A 15,420-nucleotide genomic window follows, 5' to 3' on the forward strand; every position below is an offset into this window, starting at 1 on the left:
ACAGCCCGGCTGCTGTCGCCAAATTGTTTTTCTAATTTTCCTTCTTAATGATGGTTGAATGTTCTGATCTTATGCGTCCAGGGATAGTAATTTGTAATTTAAAGACGTTTGTTTTATTTGATTTCTCCTATTTCCATGCACTCAACACTTTTGAAATGTATTTCAGATGTTGGCATTTTTTCCTGCACTTCACAATTATTTTAAGTACATTGCAGGTTGCGATTTTTTTTATCATAATTTGCCTTTCATTTTGAATTTGGTCCTAATTATTTTCAGCTTGTTTTTCGCTATAAACCTTTTTAAATGTAGTATACCATTATATATATTTCACCGAACAAAAATCCTTTCATCGACAATTTGAAGCAATTTATATTAATAAATCCAACTTAATACCGTTTACTGCAATGAAAACCTCGTTTTTTTGTGCTGAATTACAGCATGAAGGCCCTGCTTTATATAGAGTATTAATTGTCAGCCGTTGCAAATCGCAAATACTAACGCTATAAGATTGAGCAATCAAAGGTTTTAGTTTTTACTTGTTCAATAACATTCATCAATGACAGGTTGGATTTCTTCGTGAATTTCTGACTGATGATGTAAATTTGAACGTTCCATTTGCAACGATGAATGCTTATAAAATTCGACAATTTCAATTAACTGTTCAGATTTCACTGAAATACCGATGAACTTCTATTATGTTCTGCAACATAATATATATTGAACGGATCGGTTTCAACGTTTCTAATATGGTGACATAATTCCGTGTTAGAAGTACAATAGGAAAATCGTTTGCGCTAACCCCACTATACACATACTGTACGTACGGAAAATGTTCAAAGTGTTCAATATCGGTGTAGCCTGTAAATGAGTGGTCCTAAGTTTGTAAATGCACCTGAATGTAAATGTGAACAATTAAGGAATCTGTGAATAAATCTAAACAGGAGCGATTAAATATCCGTGATCAGACGCTGCATCGCAAGGCTGACCATCGAGAAATCAGTTAGACTTTCAAGGTTTTTTAACACTAGAATTTCAATGTTTACATCTTATATCCAATTATGACCCAAGTATTGTTATCAGATAAATTATTGAATCAAAATACAGCCGTACTGACAGCAGCTGTATTGTTTACAGTTACTCTGTTATATAATGCAGAATATTTTAATGATAATAATAAAATTTTTAATATAAAGCTTCAATCCCGTGACCTACCATCAATAAATATTCTCGAAGAAAAAGTAATGCAAAAAATTTCTGGGGACAATTTTTCCAAAACACACGAGGAATCAAACGACAGTGAATACGAAAGTTTACTCTCTCGACGGGAAAAAATTTATGTGGAGAGGTTCATCGGAGAAAGGCAGAGGAAAATCAAAGATAAATCGTGTCGTCGTATTTTTATGACTCCGATGTTCGAAAATTGGCTTAACAAGTTAGACAGTAAGTTCCCAAACCGGGTCAGTACAATCGCTCAAAAGATCATTCAGAAAACCCGGAGAACAATCAAAAATCATTTGGAAAAAATGAAACGAAATGAGAATCGTAAAATACAGAAATCATCACTACCAAAATTATTTTTAACATCTGCCAATAAGTATTCGAAACTTTCATCACACAATAATAGCACCAGTAACGTCTCAATAAGTCACTTAGAATCAGCCAACGTTCCAGCAAAATCGTCATCAGCGCTCAAGGGAGAATATATTGTAAGAAAACATGAGACGCGGCGAGTGCGCAGCAGTGCTGCACCATATGAACTTAATGACAATAAAGACATGAATATCTCAAAAGACATGAATATCTCAGAAGACATGGATATCTCGGAAGACATAGACATCTTAGAAGACAATCAAGACATGGTCATCGAACGAGACTTGCTCATGCCAGACGTGTACTATGAGATGGCAAAGCGAGTGCCGTCCGCTCTGCTGCCGAATATGACCGTCTTGAACGTTAGTCGCTTGTCCCAGGTGATTTATATGGAGCATAAATTAATTATGTGTAATCTAGTAATAATAAATATTGTAGAATAATATTATTGGGAAATTTTTAAAAGACGCAATATTACGCTTTCACAAATTTAGATACCATATTGAGACCAAAATTTGATAATGGAAATAAATTCTTCACTGGTATGATGCCTAGTATGCACCTGCAGATTCATGAACGCGATTCATGAAGTTTTTATGGTCGAAGGTTTTAGAATATTTCAGGACATGGCTATGTGTGTTTCGTGCCTTTATGTTTGTGTGTTTTTGTTTTAGAAGCTAGCGTCAGAAACATTAGTATATAAGGGGTTATCCTAATACAATGCCAATCGTATATCAATACCGATCAGTACTTATTATTGGATAACGTCTTTAATTCAAATTTAATTTGTGGACTCGTGAGGCATCAGAAAACGGACGCAGATTAAAAAAGTCCGACTATAATTTAGCTTTTGAATTATTTAAATTTAAAACTCACTTCAAAATTTGAATTTCTATTAGATTTCAGATTCGTCGTTATTCGATAACAACAATTTGATTGATAGAGACATTCTCAAATCTTAGGTAACGTCCCGAATGACGTCAAGATTGCCTCGTGTTCACAAAATCCAAAATTCATCACAAAAATAATGAAATCTTCGCTATGGGGATGAATTCAATATAATATGATACGTATATTGTAATCCACTCATTAGCAAGTGTCAGTTCGCGCCTTCATTTTACCTTTTTGAATAAAGTTACCACTTTCTTTTTGGGGGAGAGGGAGGGGCTTCATTGAATGACCATCGTGTCCGCAAAATTTGCGAAGTCATTATTGGATTAGGTTTTAAATTAAGCCGTTGAGGATCCCATAATGAGGATCTCTTTATTCATGAGGAACTTTAATAAGTGAGGTAGATAAGTATACGAAGCATGGTGAAAAAATTTAGAATTACTTTCTGGGATATTTTAAGTGAAAGGAAGCGATCATTATTTCCACGTGTGCTTATAGTATCAACTAATTCATGCATCTAATTTGCAACCGTTTGCAATAATTGTCGTACAAAAGCAATAATTTATTTTTAAAAAAATATTTTCGCGTTTAAAAACGAATTTCCTCTTCGCAAAAATAACCTTACAGGGATATTGTTGTAAATTCTTACTACTATTTTTTAAAGGTGGACGGTAAGCTACCATGGCTGCCGTGTGGTCTGCACGAGTACAACTATTCAATGGCGAGGCTGTGCGCAGCCAAGTCTCAAGTCCTCAAAGATCGGCCCTTGCGGTTCACCTTCTTTGGAGACTCGAGAGCTCGGCAGCTCATGGGGGATCTCTTTCTTGCCATGGAACATCCTTCGTGGATGCTCTACATCAAACCCAAGTACAATCCTGATGTATGAACATTTTATATATATTTTCTCACGCTGATCCCATAAATAGTGATTCACCAGATCGACCTCCCCTGCAACACTACCAGCGGCGAGAAGCAAGCAACAGCATCGTGCATCAGGTGGCCCAAATGAGGGCGGATGAACGATAATCAGAGGCGGCGATCCATCGTGGCCTGGGACTGCTATGTCCCAAACAAATACTAAGGATACTAAGGAGGAGGACAAAGCCGAGTGGTGCCCGGCTGATTGGTGGATATCCGGAGAGATCCAAGGCGTTCGATTCAGGGCTTATTGGTGCACAAAATTGGTGGTGCATGGCTGCGCTCCCGTATATATGAAGCAAAATGTATCGATTATATAACAGTAGCTTTACTGGGCGTCGAAGTCGACTGATCTAAATGCTAATCGAAGTATTTTTCGTTAGACGAGCTATTCTTTCCAGAGGACAGCTCTGGCGGGCTGTTGCGAAGTCTCTTGACTGAAATCTATTCACGGTCTCAGATCGAAAGAGTTTTTTTTCTGTATTATAAACTAGATCCCACGTTCATAAAAATGGGCATACGGCAAATGAGGGAGATAACCACCTATTCGGAGTTCTCTTGACTTTTAAAATAAGTTACACCTGTTCTCTTGCGTTTTAAAATAAGTTTTACCCCAGTTTACGAAGATGCACCCAAAATGTACTCTGTTTAGAGATACATAGATATTGACACAATCAAATCTCTTTTTTGACAAATAAAATAATCATTTTGAAAATTTTTGATTGATTATGGAAGAGAGATTAAAACAGTTGTGAGAAAATTATTGAATTGAAACGAAATATGTCATGTAGCGTCCCTCACCCATGCAAGTGTTAAGCGTTCTGGCATACTTCAAGCATACCAAGACTAAAGAGAAGTGTGAGAATATAAAACAACATATCACGCTTTCAGACGATTTTCGCTGGTTGTAAGGTTAATTTGCTGATAGTAATAAGCCTTTAAATCTGAGGTGAGTTTAATTTAACATTCTCTTCACCGAGTTTTTTTGGTAATTATCTTCCATGACATGAAAAAGATCACAAAAAAATATAACTCAGTGCTCACTGCAGTGAGTGACAGAGAGCGCATTTTCTCGTCGACGAAAACGTGGTCACGGACGGACAGACGGACAGACGGACGGACATGACGAGCACAATAGCGCCTTTTTCCATAAATGAGAAAATGCGCTAAAAAGAAATTGAAGTACTTCAAACGAATAAATAATTAATCCTTCTTGTCACTTGAGTAGCTCTAACGTGAAATGTTTCCTAATAATTAATCGTTGTTACTCTTCAAATTTTTGCCAAACTATGGGTAAATTATGGGAAATTAGTATCATAGATACCGGAACACATATTTTCTACCCGAGTTGAAGCAGAAATCCTCTTCAGAAAAAATACGCACTTCAGATTTCGTTTTGCATGGATCATTACGTGCATTACCACAAATTGACACTAAATTATGATTATTAACACGTTTTTCTTTACTCAGCTTCGCGTTTGTTTGTCTGTTTGTTTGTTGTTAACATTGACAACGAAAATTAGCCCACTTCTGATTGCTCTAGAGATCTGAAATTCGGCATGCAGGCTATTTTCGCCTAACAATTTCAGATATAATCATAAAAACTAGCAATTGGAGACCTAAATTAGCTTAATTGAGTAAAGTATATATATAGTATATATATATATAGTATGACGTGCGGGCGCTGACGTTATAGACGAGCAGGCGCTGACGCTGCGTATCAGCTCAAACAACAGATAACACTGATGATTTCAAGGCTAGGTCAAGGTTTTTGTAAAATACTTGCTCTATCTTGGTCATTCATCGCATTTCTCAACAGGCTAGCGTTTTAAAAATCCCACAGTGATTCGGATTCTTCCACAGAAAGCTTAATTATTTGTGCCCCCACTAGGAAAACTTATTCGTATCCTTTAAGGACAAGCTTCTTCGTATCCCCATGCAATATACTACTAATATTTATTCGTAATAACTAAAATAAACTTATTTGCGTCTCGCAGGACAAGCTGGTGAAGAGTAACGGGCAGCCACTGCTGGACTCTCCTCATCCGTTCAGTGACAGCCTCTCCTCCTGGCTTAACTCCATCCTGATGAGTTATCGACCTAGTTCATGCATCACAAGATAGGTCGCACCACTGACTTGCTTGTTGCTGATCTTTGGGTTTAGTTCCATATATATCGACCACTCCAGGGCTGCTCCATCTTCACAGCGAGAAAATCGTGAAATTTGTTAACCCAAAAAATTTTTTTTTTGCCTGGTGGTGTATTAAGTCCGTTACATATTCTATTTACGCAATAATGCTATCTTACAACTTCATTGCAACTTTCGCCTGGAATGGAGGGTGCATATAATCATTAAAATAATTTATATAATCATTAAAAAAATCATGATAATATGAACAAAGTTTCGGAAAAGAAAACAAAAGAAGTGCAGCTCTACTTCAGAAGAAAGATGATGTTGAGATGACATTAAAGACTGTCGCAAAAGCGAAACCTTTTCTCATTTAGGAGAAATATTCCAAGAAGATTGTATATATGTTCCTGTTCAGCGGCCTAATGATGACGAGATACAAGTTGAATTGAAACCTGAAGACTTTGCTGTTGATTTCATTGTGGTTATTGAATACAATGGACAGAAATACGCTGGCAAAATTGTCAGCTAATCTGAAGAAGGACTTTCAGCCGAATGCGCTGGCCATAAAAATCGGATTGCCTAACGAGACGCAGTTTGGAAGAAGATAAATTCTCCAAAAATCGATTGAAAAGGGAACCAGTTTCATGTGCCAGAATTAAACAACTATGCGTGATGTGAAATAACTTTTCTCTGCAATATACAATACACTGTTATTCACGAAATTAAGTTTGTTACATTTATTTTAATTTCCTAGCATTTGATGTAAATTTTGTAAATGAAATCGAAAAATTAAGAATCTGATATATCTGAGGGTAATTTTATTCCGTCTAATTTCAACCTTATCACTATTAAACATATGCTTCTTATGTTTAAATGTATGGCACTAAGTTTCCCCTATTAGTTTAATTTGGCCCAAACATCAAAAACAAATCGTGATAATATTTAAAAGTGATAGAGAGGTCTCAATATGTGTTTGAATGAATAAAATTGATTTACACATTAGATCACATTGAAAACTTACGTAATCTATGTCATAAAACATTGAGCTGACAAAACCATGAAAAATGCAGCAACCCACTCTTAGGCAGGTTACCTGGATATTTCCAAAATTTCCTACGTAATCACCATAGCCCTAGTTTGTATGTGAGTTACCTCGAAATTTGGAAATTATGTTCAGTGGAAATGCATGGCTTTCAAAAAAAAAAAAAAAACACCAAAGACCCCAGTTGGAATGTGGGGGCTACGTTATCATTGTCAATCATCAATCATCTGGACATCATTCCTTACATAGCATTATTACAATGAGAAAATCATGTCTTAGAATTATGTTGAATTTAAAATGCGTCGTAAAAATAACAGCAAAACCTTATGCAATCGACACCAAAAATTCACGTCTAATAGCCGTCATGCAAGGTTTCTTAAGTTAAAGTGACATCTACTGTATTTACAATACAGCTACAAAATATCATAGTTTTAAATATAATAAAATTGTTAAATTCGCTTGTAATATGTTATTGAAGTTTCAAACTCTAATATTAAAATCACCATACATTTGTACGGCAGCAACATTTATTCACTATATGTATTGCACATATGTTTTATTTATGTGAAATTGAAAATATCAAATTTTACATTAAAACTTTAACAAATACTTCTTAGTGGTAAAAGTTTACAAACAAGCTGATGGGTCCATTTATGTAGTTTCAATTTCAAGGATCTTATATAGGCGTTGCATATATTTAAACGAAATTCTCGTTCAAATCCTATTACTTACTTGTAATAGGCCTAGACGCCGCTAATCCGCCGAGTCAATGGTTCTCGACACAGTAGCTTATTCACATTATACTTACTTCTCCGATAAAAATTCCTTTCATCGACTACATGAAGCAATTTATACTTCAATAAATCCAACTTAGTACCGTTTACTGCAATGAAAATTAACCTCGCTTTAGTGCAGAATTACAGCATCAAGGCCCTGCATGAGAGTATTGTCAGCCGTTGCAAATCGCATATCCTAACGCTATAAGATTGAGCAATCAAAGGTTTTAGTTTTCACATGTTCAATAACATTCATCATTGCTAGGTTGGATTTCTTCGTGAATTTCTGACTGATGATGTAAATTTGAACGTTCCATTTGCAACGATGAATGCTTATAAAATTCGACAATTTCAATTAGGAAAATTTTTGTAAATATTTGAAATAGAGAGCAATTAGACGAATGAGTCATTTGAATAACTGAATTCTTAGCATTACACACAAAAGGCCAACGTCGATGTAGAGGAAGTCGTAGAAAAAGCCCTAACCGTGGCAAAGCCTGCACCAGGAAACTTTGTCTAAATATTGACGAGGAAATTTTGAGGACTAAATTAGTAGTTTCTTGGGCCTTTCGAGTGGTAGCACGGCAAGTTCATCGCCATCCTCATCCATGATGGCAATTTCGCTGTTCAGATTTCACTGAAATACCGATGAACTTCTATTATGTTCTGCAACATAATATATATTGAACGGATCGGTTTCAACGTTTCTAATATGGTGACATAATTCCGTGTTAGAAATTAGAATCAGCCAACGTTCCAGCAAAATCGTCATCAGCGCTCAAGGGAGAATATATTGTAAGAAAACATGAGACGCGGCGAGTGCGCAGCAGTGCCTCACCATATGAACTTAATGACAATCAAGACATGGATATCTTAGAAGACATGAATATCTCAGAAGACATAGACATCTCAGAAGACATGGGCATCGAACATGACTTGCTCATGCCAGACGTGTACCATGAGATGGCTAGGCGAGTGCCGTCCGCTCTGCTGCCGAACATGACCGTCTTGAACGTTAGTCGCTTGTCCCAGGTGATGTAAATGGATCATAAATTAATTATGTTTAATCTAGTAATAATAAATATTACCACATAATATTTTAAGTAAATTAATAAAAAACAAAATATTACGTTTTCAATAATTCGGATACCATCTTGAGACCAAAATTTGATTATGGAAATAAATTCTTCACTGGTATGATGCCTGATATTTGAACGCAATTCACGAAATTTTTATGCTCGAAGTTTTTAAAATATTTTAGGACATGGCTCTGTATGTTTCATGCCGTTATGTTTGTGCGTTTGTGTTCTAGAAGCTAGCGTAGGAAACATTGGTATATAAAGGAAAAATTAGCATCTAATACAATGCCAATCGTATATTAATATCGATCAGTACTTATTAGAGGATAAAGTCCTTAATTCAAATTTAATTTGTGGACCCATGAGACATCAGAAAACGTGAGTTATTATAAAAGGCATGGAAAAATTGAGAAAGTGTGAATATAATTTAACGTTTGAAACTATTTGAATTTAGGATTCATTTGAAAATTTGAATTTCAATTAGATTTCACATTCGTGGTTATTCGATAAAAACTATTTGATAAAGGTCTCTAATCTCACGTAACGTCCCGAATGACGTCAAGATTGCTTCGTCTTCACAAAATCCAAAATGCATCACAAAAATACAAAATGTTTGCTATGGAAATAAATTCAATATAATATAATAAGTATATTGCAATTCAGTCATTAGCGAAATCTCAGTTCGCGCCTTAATTTTATCTTTTGAGGAAAGATACCAGCATGTTCTTTTTGAGGGAGAGGGGGGTTGGAAGGCTTCATCGAAAGACCATCGTGTCGGCAAAAATTGTGAAGTCATTATTGTTTTAGGTTTAAAATTAAGCCGTTGAGGATCCCATAATGAGGATCTCTTTATTTTTGAGGAACTTTAATAAGTGAGATTTATAAGTATGCGAAGCATGGCAAAAAATTTAGAATTACTTTCTGGGACATTTTAAGTGAAAGGAAGCGATCATTATTTCCACGTGTGCTTATATGTATTATCAACTATTTCATGTATCTAATTTGCAACCATTTGCAAAAATATTCCTACAAAAGAAACAATTTTTTTTCTCGATATTTTCGCGTTAAAACGAATTTTCCTTTTCGCAAAAATAACCTAACGTAGATATTTCTGTAAATTCTTACTACGATTTCAAACAGGTGGACGGTAAGCTACCATGGCTGCCGTGTGGTCTGCACGAGTACAACTATTCAATGGCGCGGCTGTGCGCAGCCAAGTCTCAAGTCCTCAAAGATCGGCCCTTGCGGTTCACCTTCTTTGGAGACTCGAGAGCTCGGCAGCTCATGGGGGATCTCTTTCTTGCCATGGAACATCCTTCGTGGATGCTCTACATCAAACCCAAGTACAATCCTGATGTATGAACATTTTATATATATTTTCTCACGCTGATCCCATAAATAGTGATTCGTGGGGTAGCGTATAAATCCAACTGATTGATACACAAAATTTGCTGATTATCATACAATATAGGCTAATTGATACACAATCCTCGAAAGGATTTTTTTTGTCCATGTTATTGATATGAACCATGTGATGGAGAGAAAATTTAGGCTTGGTGTTTAAGCACAATTTAGGCATGAAATGTTGAGAGGTACACTTGTGATTCAACTCGAGATTAATTTACGGTCTCACAACCTACTACCAAAGTATGTAACATAATTATTCGGAAGAGCTCCAACAAGGTTTTCAATTGTACACTTAATGCCGCCTGTCGAATTTTTAGGGCATTTAATGAAAGTAGCATTTAATAAAATAGCATTATCTAAAAGAACGATAAACAGCCTGATGACATTAAACCTTGTGTAGCCTAAAACGAGCAAAAATATGACACTAATGAACTAGCAACTCGTACTCAATAAATTATATCCATTTTGAAGAATGTTTTTGGCAATACGCCATATAAAAATATGTCCTGATGCCGAATAAGTCATTATTCTCTCCACTATATCGTGCAACGCCGATTAAAATCCACTAATTAAATCATGTATTTTTGAGCAGAAACCAATAGCGATGACCGCGAACATGTTCCGCATCATGGTGGACTACTATGAGAGCAACCGAAACCTAACTTGGACCGACCGCTTAGCTAGAGCAGAATTTAACTTCACGACTGCAGAACTTCGACATCTTGATGACGCCAAATATTATCTGGATAAGCGATATCCTACTCCTGGTGCGACGGAAGAAGTGTCTCGAGAGAACAAGAAAATTTCAAATCGGAGTAGAAAAGATCAGTTGTTGTCACCTTCAAAACCAAAAGAAAGCCCAAACAAGTCCACTGGTGAACGAATAGTACAACAAAGCGAGACTGTTCCCAAGAATCTAAGCGATTCTATAGAGGACGCAAAATTTAATCCTAAGTCTGAAATTAGTGATGTAGTACACGCAGGGCTCATCAGGCTCAAGTTTCATGTAGCCGTCTACCCGCATACGCAGGAGATGGAGCCTTCGTTGCCGACTCTGCTGGAGACCTTTCGAAAATACGAGTCAATGCACCCTTTGGATCTACCATCCATGATTATAATAAGTGAGTAATGTATTCAGCCTCTGATGTTAATCGATTTTTATGTTGAAGATAATCGAATAAAATAAAATTAGCCTGCATTAATGTCACGAGTTTTAATACAATATTTCTGAAAAATGTCATTAACAAATATACAAGAAATTTACTTCATTTTAGCAGTTATGCATGTTCATTATTGTGACTGCATAACTTTAACTTGCTTCGTGTAAAAAATGTTTTAATATTCATAAAACTGAAAGAAGCTCGGATGTTAGGATCTGCTTCATTTAGCTTTCGATGGTGAACATTACATTTTAACCAAATAAATTCTACCAATCAACCTTCTTGGGTACTTTAGTGACCTTTAAGTTTTAATTTCGGATAATTATACGATAAAAATTATACTACGTGATAGTGGAGCCGACACGCTTTCATTTGAAAGTTTAGATCATCTGTTAAAACGAACTATAAACAAATATATATCAGAACCATACACATTCTTCCTAAAATTGGATTAATTAATTTTGAATCTAATTCAATCTATGCTCAGGTCAGCAGAAATATTCACGATTTCATAAATTTTATGTTTTAATTTTATTGATTACGGTGTGAATTCTATAACGTTCGCCTATCCAACGCGTTTATTGAGCTCACTCGAATGAAATTTTGGCATTCAAAATCATTTTGGAATTAAAGATCTGTAATTATTTTACTAGGCTGTGGCATGTGGGAGATCCAGCTAAGCAAGAGGGAGATGTTGGTTGGCATCGACAACGGTCTGCGGCAGTTCGAACAAGCTCGTCCAGAGCTGTTCAGGCATCTACGCCGCTGGGCGTCGCACGGTGTCACCATCGTCTGGATGCTACTTGATCCAGTCAGAGTGAGTTGATGCTCTGTGATCTAAGGCAACGTTCTTCAGCTTTCAGTTCAACATTTTTCGAGCATTTCCAACCCCAAAAAGCAAAAAAACATACGTATTTCTGAAGCATTATCTTTTGATTATGTAACAATAGCCATACCGCGCGACAAAGTTGACTGATTTAAATTTTAATCGAAGTATTTATCGTTAAACGAGCTATTCTTTACAGAGGACAGCTCTGGCGGGTTGTTGCGAAGTCTCTTGACTGAAATCTATTCACGGTCTCAGATCGAAAGAATTTTTTTTGTATTCTAAACTTGATCCCATGTTCATAAAAATTTATATATTGCAAATGAGGGAGATCACCGCCTTTTCCGAGTTCTCTTGAGCTTTAAAATAAGTTTTACCCCAGTTTACTACGATGCACTCCAAATGAACTCTGTTTAGAGATAGAAGATATTGATACTAAGAAATATCTATTGTTGCCAAATAAGATCATCATTTGGGAAAATGTTGATTGATTATACAAATTAAAACAATTGTGAGGAAATTATATAATTGAGACGAAAAATGTCATGCAGCTTCCCTAACCCAAGTTTTAAGCGTTCTGGCATCCTTCGAGCAGAGCATGGCTAAAAAGAAGTGAGATTATAATATTAATACATGTCACGATTTCGGGCGAAGTTCGAGGGTTGTAAGGTTAATTTGTTGATAGTAATAAGCTTATAAATCCAAGGTGAATTATATTTAACCTAATCTTCACCAAGTTTTATGGTAATTATCTTTTATAACAAGAAAATGATCACAATGAACAATTAAAAACTTTTTGCGGCTTGAGTAACTCCTCCGTAAAATGTTTCCAAATAATTAATCGTTGTTACGCTTAACCTATTTGCCAAAATAGGGGTAAATTATGGGAATTTGTTATTATTGATATACCGGAACACATCTTTTCTGCCCAAGAACGTGTTTTCCCTTTGCTGGCAAAACACACTCTTCTGATTACGTTTTATATGGAGGAGTACTAACATCACCATAAATTGATACTTACTTATAATTAATTCTAATCTCAGCTCAAACAACAAATAACACATGATTTTAAGGCTAGATCGAGGTTTTTGTAGAATACTTGCTCTGTCGTGGTCATTTATCACATTTCTCAGCAGGCCAGGGTTTTAAAAATCCCACAGTGAATTTCGGATTCCTTTACAGAAAGCTTATATGTGCCCCCACTAGGGTTACTTATTCGTATCCTTTAAGAACAAGCTTCTCCGTATCCCCATGTAATATTTACATGGGGATACAATTAAAATAAACTTATTCGTTTCCCGCAGGACAAGCTGGTGAAGAGTAACGGGCAGCCGCTGGTAGACTCTCCTCACCCGTTCAGTGACAGTCTCTACTCGTGGCTTAACTCCATCCTGGCGCTCGCCCTGCTGCCGGTCATACGCGAAGGTGCATTCAAAGGACCATTCGTGAATTATATATGTATAAATTATTGTCCATTACACGTAATTAATTTATTTGACCTATCTGTATCTTTTTCAAAATATACACTCCTACTTTCCATAAGAATTTGAATCTATATCATACTATCAAGTGCCACAAAATTTCTTTGTTCGTTGAACACTTATGCCGTGTGCAATACTTTGATGCGTGGGAATTTTGCATTCGCATATGAATTTTTCTCTGGATCAACTCCTAGAAAGCGCGAAAAAGCCTAAACATTTTTTAATAAAGTTGCGTGTGCGTTGAAAAACGAACAATAAGGAACCTCTCGCTCCGTCGTGTTTCACTAAAAAGTTATATGAAAAGTTATATGAAGGCACTGATTGAGTTAGTTAATGAGATGAACGATGAGGTAAAATTTTCATGTATCGAACCTGATCCGACTCTCGCTACGCTTGTGTTTCGCTTAGAAGCATTGAAAAGGCATTGATGATATTGATTGATGAGTTAAACATTGAGTCAAATTTCTACAATACATCCACAAATTGCAGGCACCCTGATGATGTGGGATACCGGGTTTCCCGTGAGCGTTCGAGCTAACGACGACTGTGCCAAGCTGATGCGCTACTCCACCGCGACGGATGCCTTCTCTTCCACCCCGGCCTGGCGCTGCTACGACTTTCTCCACGCTGGTCATCAGAGCTACCAAGTCTACGCACAGATGGTCCTTAACTACGCCTGTAATGATGTTATGGCAGAGCAATTAGCGGCGCAAACCGACCACTTATGCTGCTCTTAACTTCAACGGAAAAAATCAATGAACTTTTTAATGGGATTTTAAATGATAAATTTGCTTTCATGTGTTAAATATTTCAATTATGATAGTATATTTCGAACTGTATATTTATTCTACTTCTATTTATTTTAGGCAGCTTGTATTTTTGTTTGCATGTTTTGTTTGACAATAAAGGAGCGAGTCCTACGTTGCCTAACTGGGCATTCGACGGCGAGTAAATTCGGTACTCTCAACTGGGGTAAGACTGGCCCTTGAATGCACAGTGAATCGTAAATTATGCAAACTAAATTTTCGCCTATAAATGCTAAGGTAATCAGGCTACTTGCCTGCTTTGTGGCAAGTACGATATATATTAAACCAAACAAATTGAAACACTAACCAAATGCGTTACATCGGAATGTTGCGCGGTAAACATGAACGCCGGTGAACGACATGGCGAGGTCTCTACTTGAAATGTGTTCCTTTACAGGCTAAGAGTAGCATTGGCCTAAAGTTAGAAAATGTTTTTTTTTTGTGCTGTAGTGTTATAATGTGACGAGTTATCGACCTAGTTCATGCATCACAAGATAGGTCGCACCACTGACTTGCTTGTTGCTGATCTTTGGGTTTAGTTCCATATATATCGACCACACCAGTGCTGCTCCATATTCACAATGAGAAAATCGTGAAATTTGTTAACCCCAAATTTTTGGTTTTGCCTGATGGTGTATTAACTCCGTTACATATTTTATTTACGCAATAATGCTTCTTACATCATTAAAAAAATCATGATTATAGGAACAAAGTTTCGGAAAGGAAAACAAAAAAATGCAGCTCTTCTTCAGAAGAAAGATGATGTTGAGATGACATTAAAGACTGTCGCAAAAGCGAAACCTTTTCTCATTTAGGAGAAATATTTCAAGAAGATTGTATATATGTTCCTGTTCACCAGCCTAATGATGACGAGATTAAAGTTGAATTGAAACTTGAACACTTTGCTGTTGATATCTTTGTGGTTATTGAATATAATGGACAGAAATACGCTGGCAAAATTGTCAGCTAATTTGAAGAAGGACTTTCAGCCGAATGCGCTGGCCATAAAAATAGGATTGCCTAACGAGACGCAGTTTGGAAGAAGATAAATTCTCCAAAAATCGATTGAAAAGGGAACCAGTTTCATGTGCCAGAATTAAACAACTATGCGTGATGTGAAATAATTTTTCTCTACAATTTACAATACACTGTTATTCACGAAATTGAATTTGTTACATTTATTTCAATTTCCTATAGCATTTGATATAAGTTTTTGAAATAAAATCGAAAAACAAGAATCTGATATATCTGAGGGTAATTTTATCTCGTCTAATTTCAACCTTATCACTATTAAACATATGCTTCTTATGTTT

At 36.2% G+C, this 15,420-nt stretch overlaps 1 protein-coding gene across 2 annotated transcripts; it reads left to right on the forward strand.

Annotated features, from left to right (window-relative positions):
* Window positions 1-1,206: 1,206 nt before the first annotated feature.
* LOC108679992 lies at window positions 1,207-14,079 on the forward strand. Of its 2 annotated transcripts, XM_047883997.1 has the most exons (7): window positions 1,207-1,675; window positions 8,113-8,380; window positions 9,568-9,783; window positions 10,427-10,955; window positions 11,648-11,811; window positions 13,125-13,245; window positions 13,791-14,079. In XM_047883997.1, the coding sequence occupies exons 1-7, from the start codon at window positions 1,242-1,244 to the stop codon at window positions 14,036-14,038; spliced, it is 1,980 nt and encodes a 659-aa protein (XP_047739953.1). In that variant the 5' UTR covers window positions 1,207-1,241; the 3' UTR covers window positions 14,039-14,079. The 2 variants fall into 2 exon arrangements, with proteins under 2 accessions (XP_047739953.1, XP_018024232.2); XM_018168743.2 differs by lacking the exon at window positions 1,207-1,675 and having other exon boundaries at window positions 8,096-8,380.
* Window positions 14,080-15,420: the final 1,341 nt, after the last annotated feature.

The sequence above is a fragment of the Hyalella azteca genome, unplaced genomic scaffold (genome assembly GCF_000764305.2).
Source record: "Hyalella azteca isolate HAZT.00-mixed unplaced genomic scaffold, Hazt_2.0.2 contig14244, whole genome shotgun sequence".
Classification (NCBI taxonomy): Eukaryota; Metazoa; Arthropoda; class Malacostraca; order Amphipoda; family Hyalellidae; genus Hyalella; species Hyalella azteca.

Coding starts and splice junctions, on each gene's coding strand:
- LOC108679992 (XM_047883997.1), top strand. CDS start 1,242: ATGCAAAAAATTTCTGGGGACAATTTTTCCAAAACACACGAGGAATCA. Junction 1,676..8,112: donor TCAGCCAACGTTCCAGCAAA/ATCGTCATCAGC, acceptor CGTTCCAGCAAA/ATCGTCATCAGCGCTCAAGG. Junction 13,246..13,790: donor GCTGCCGGTCATACGCGAAG/GTGCATTCAAAG, acceptor CACAAATTGCAG/GCACCCTGATGATGTGGGAT.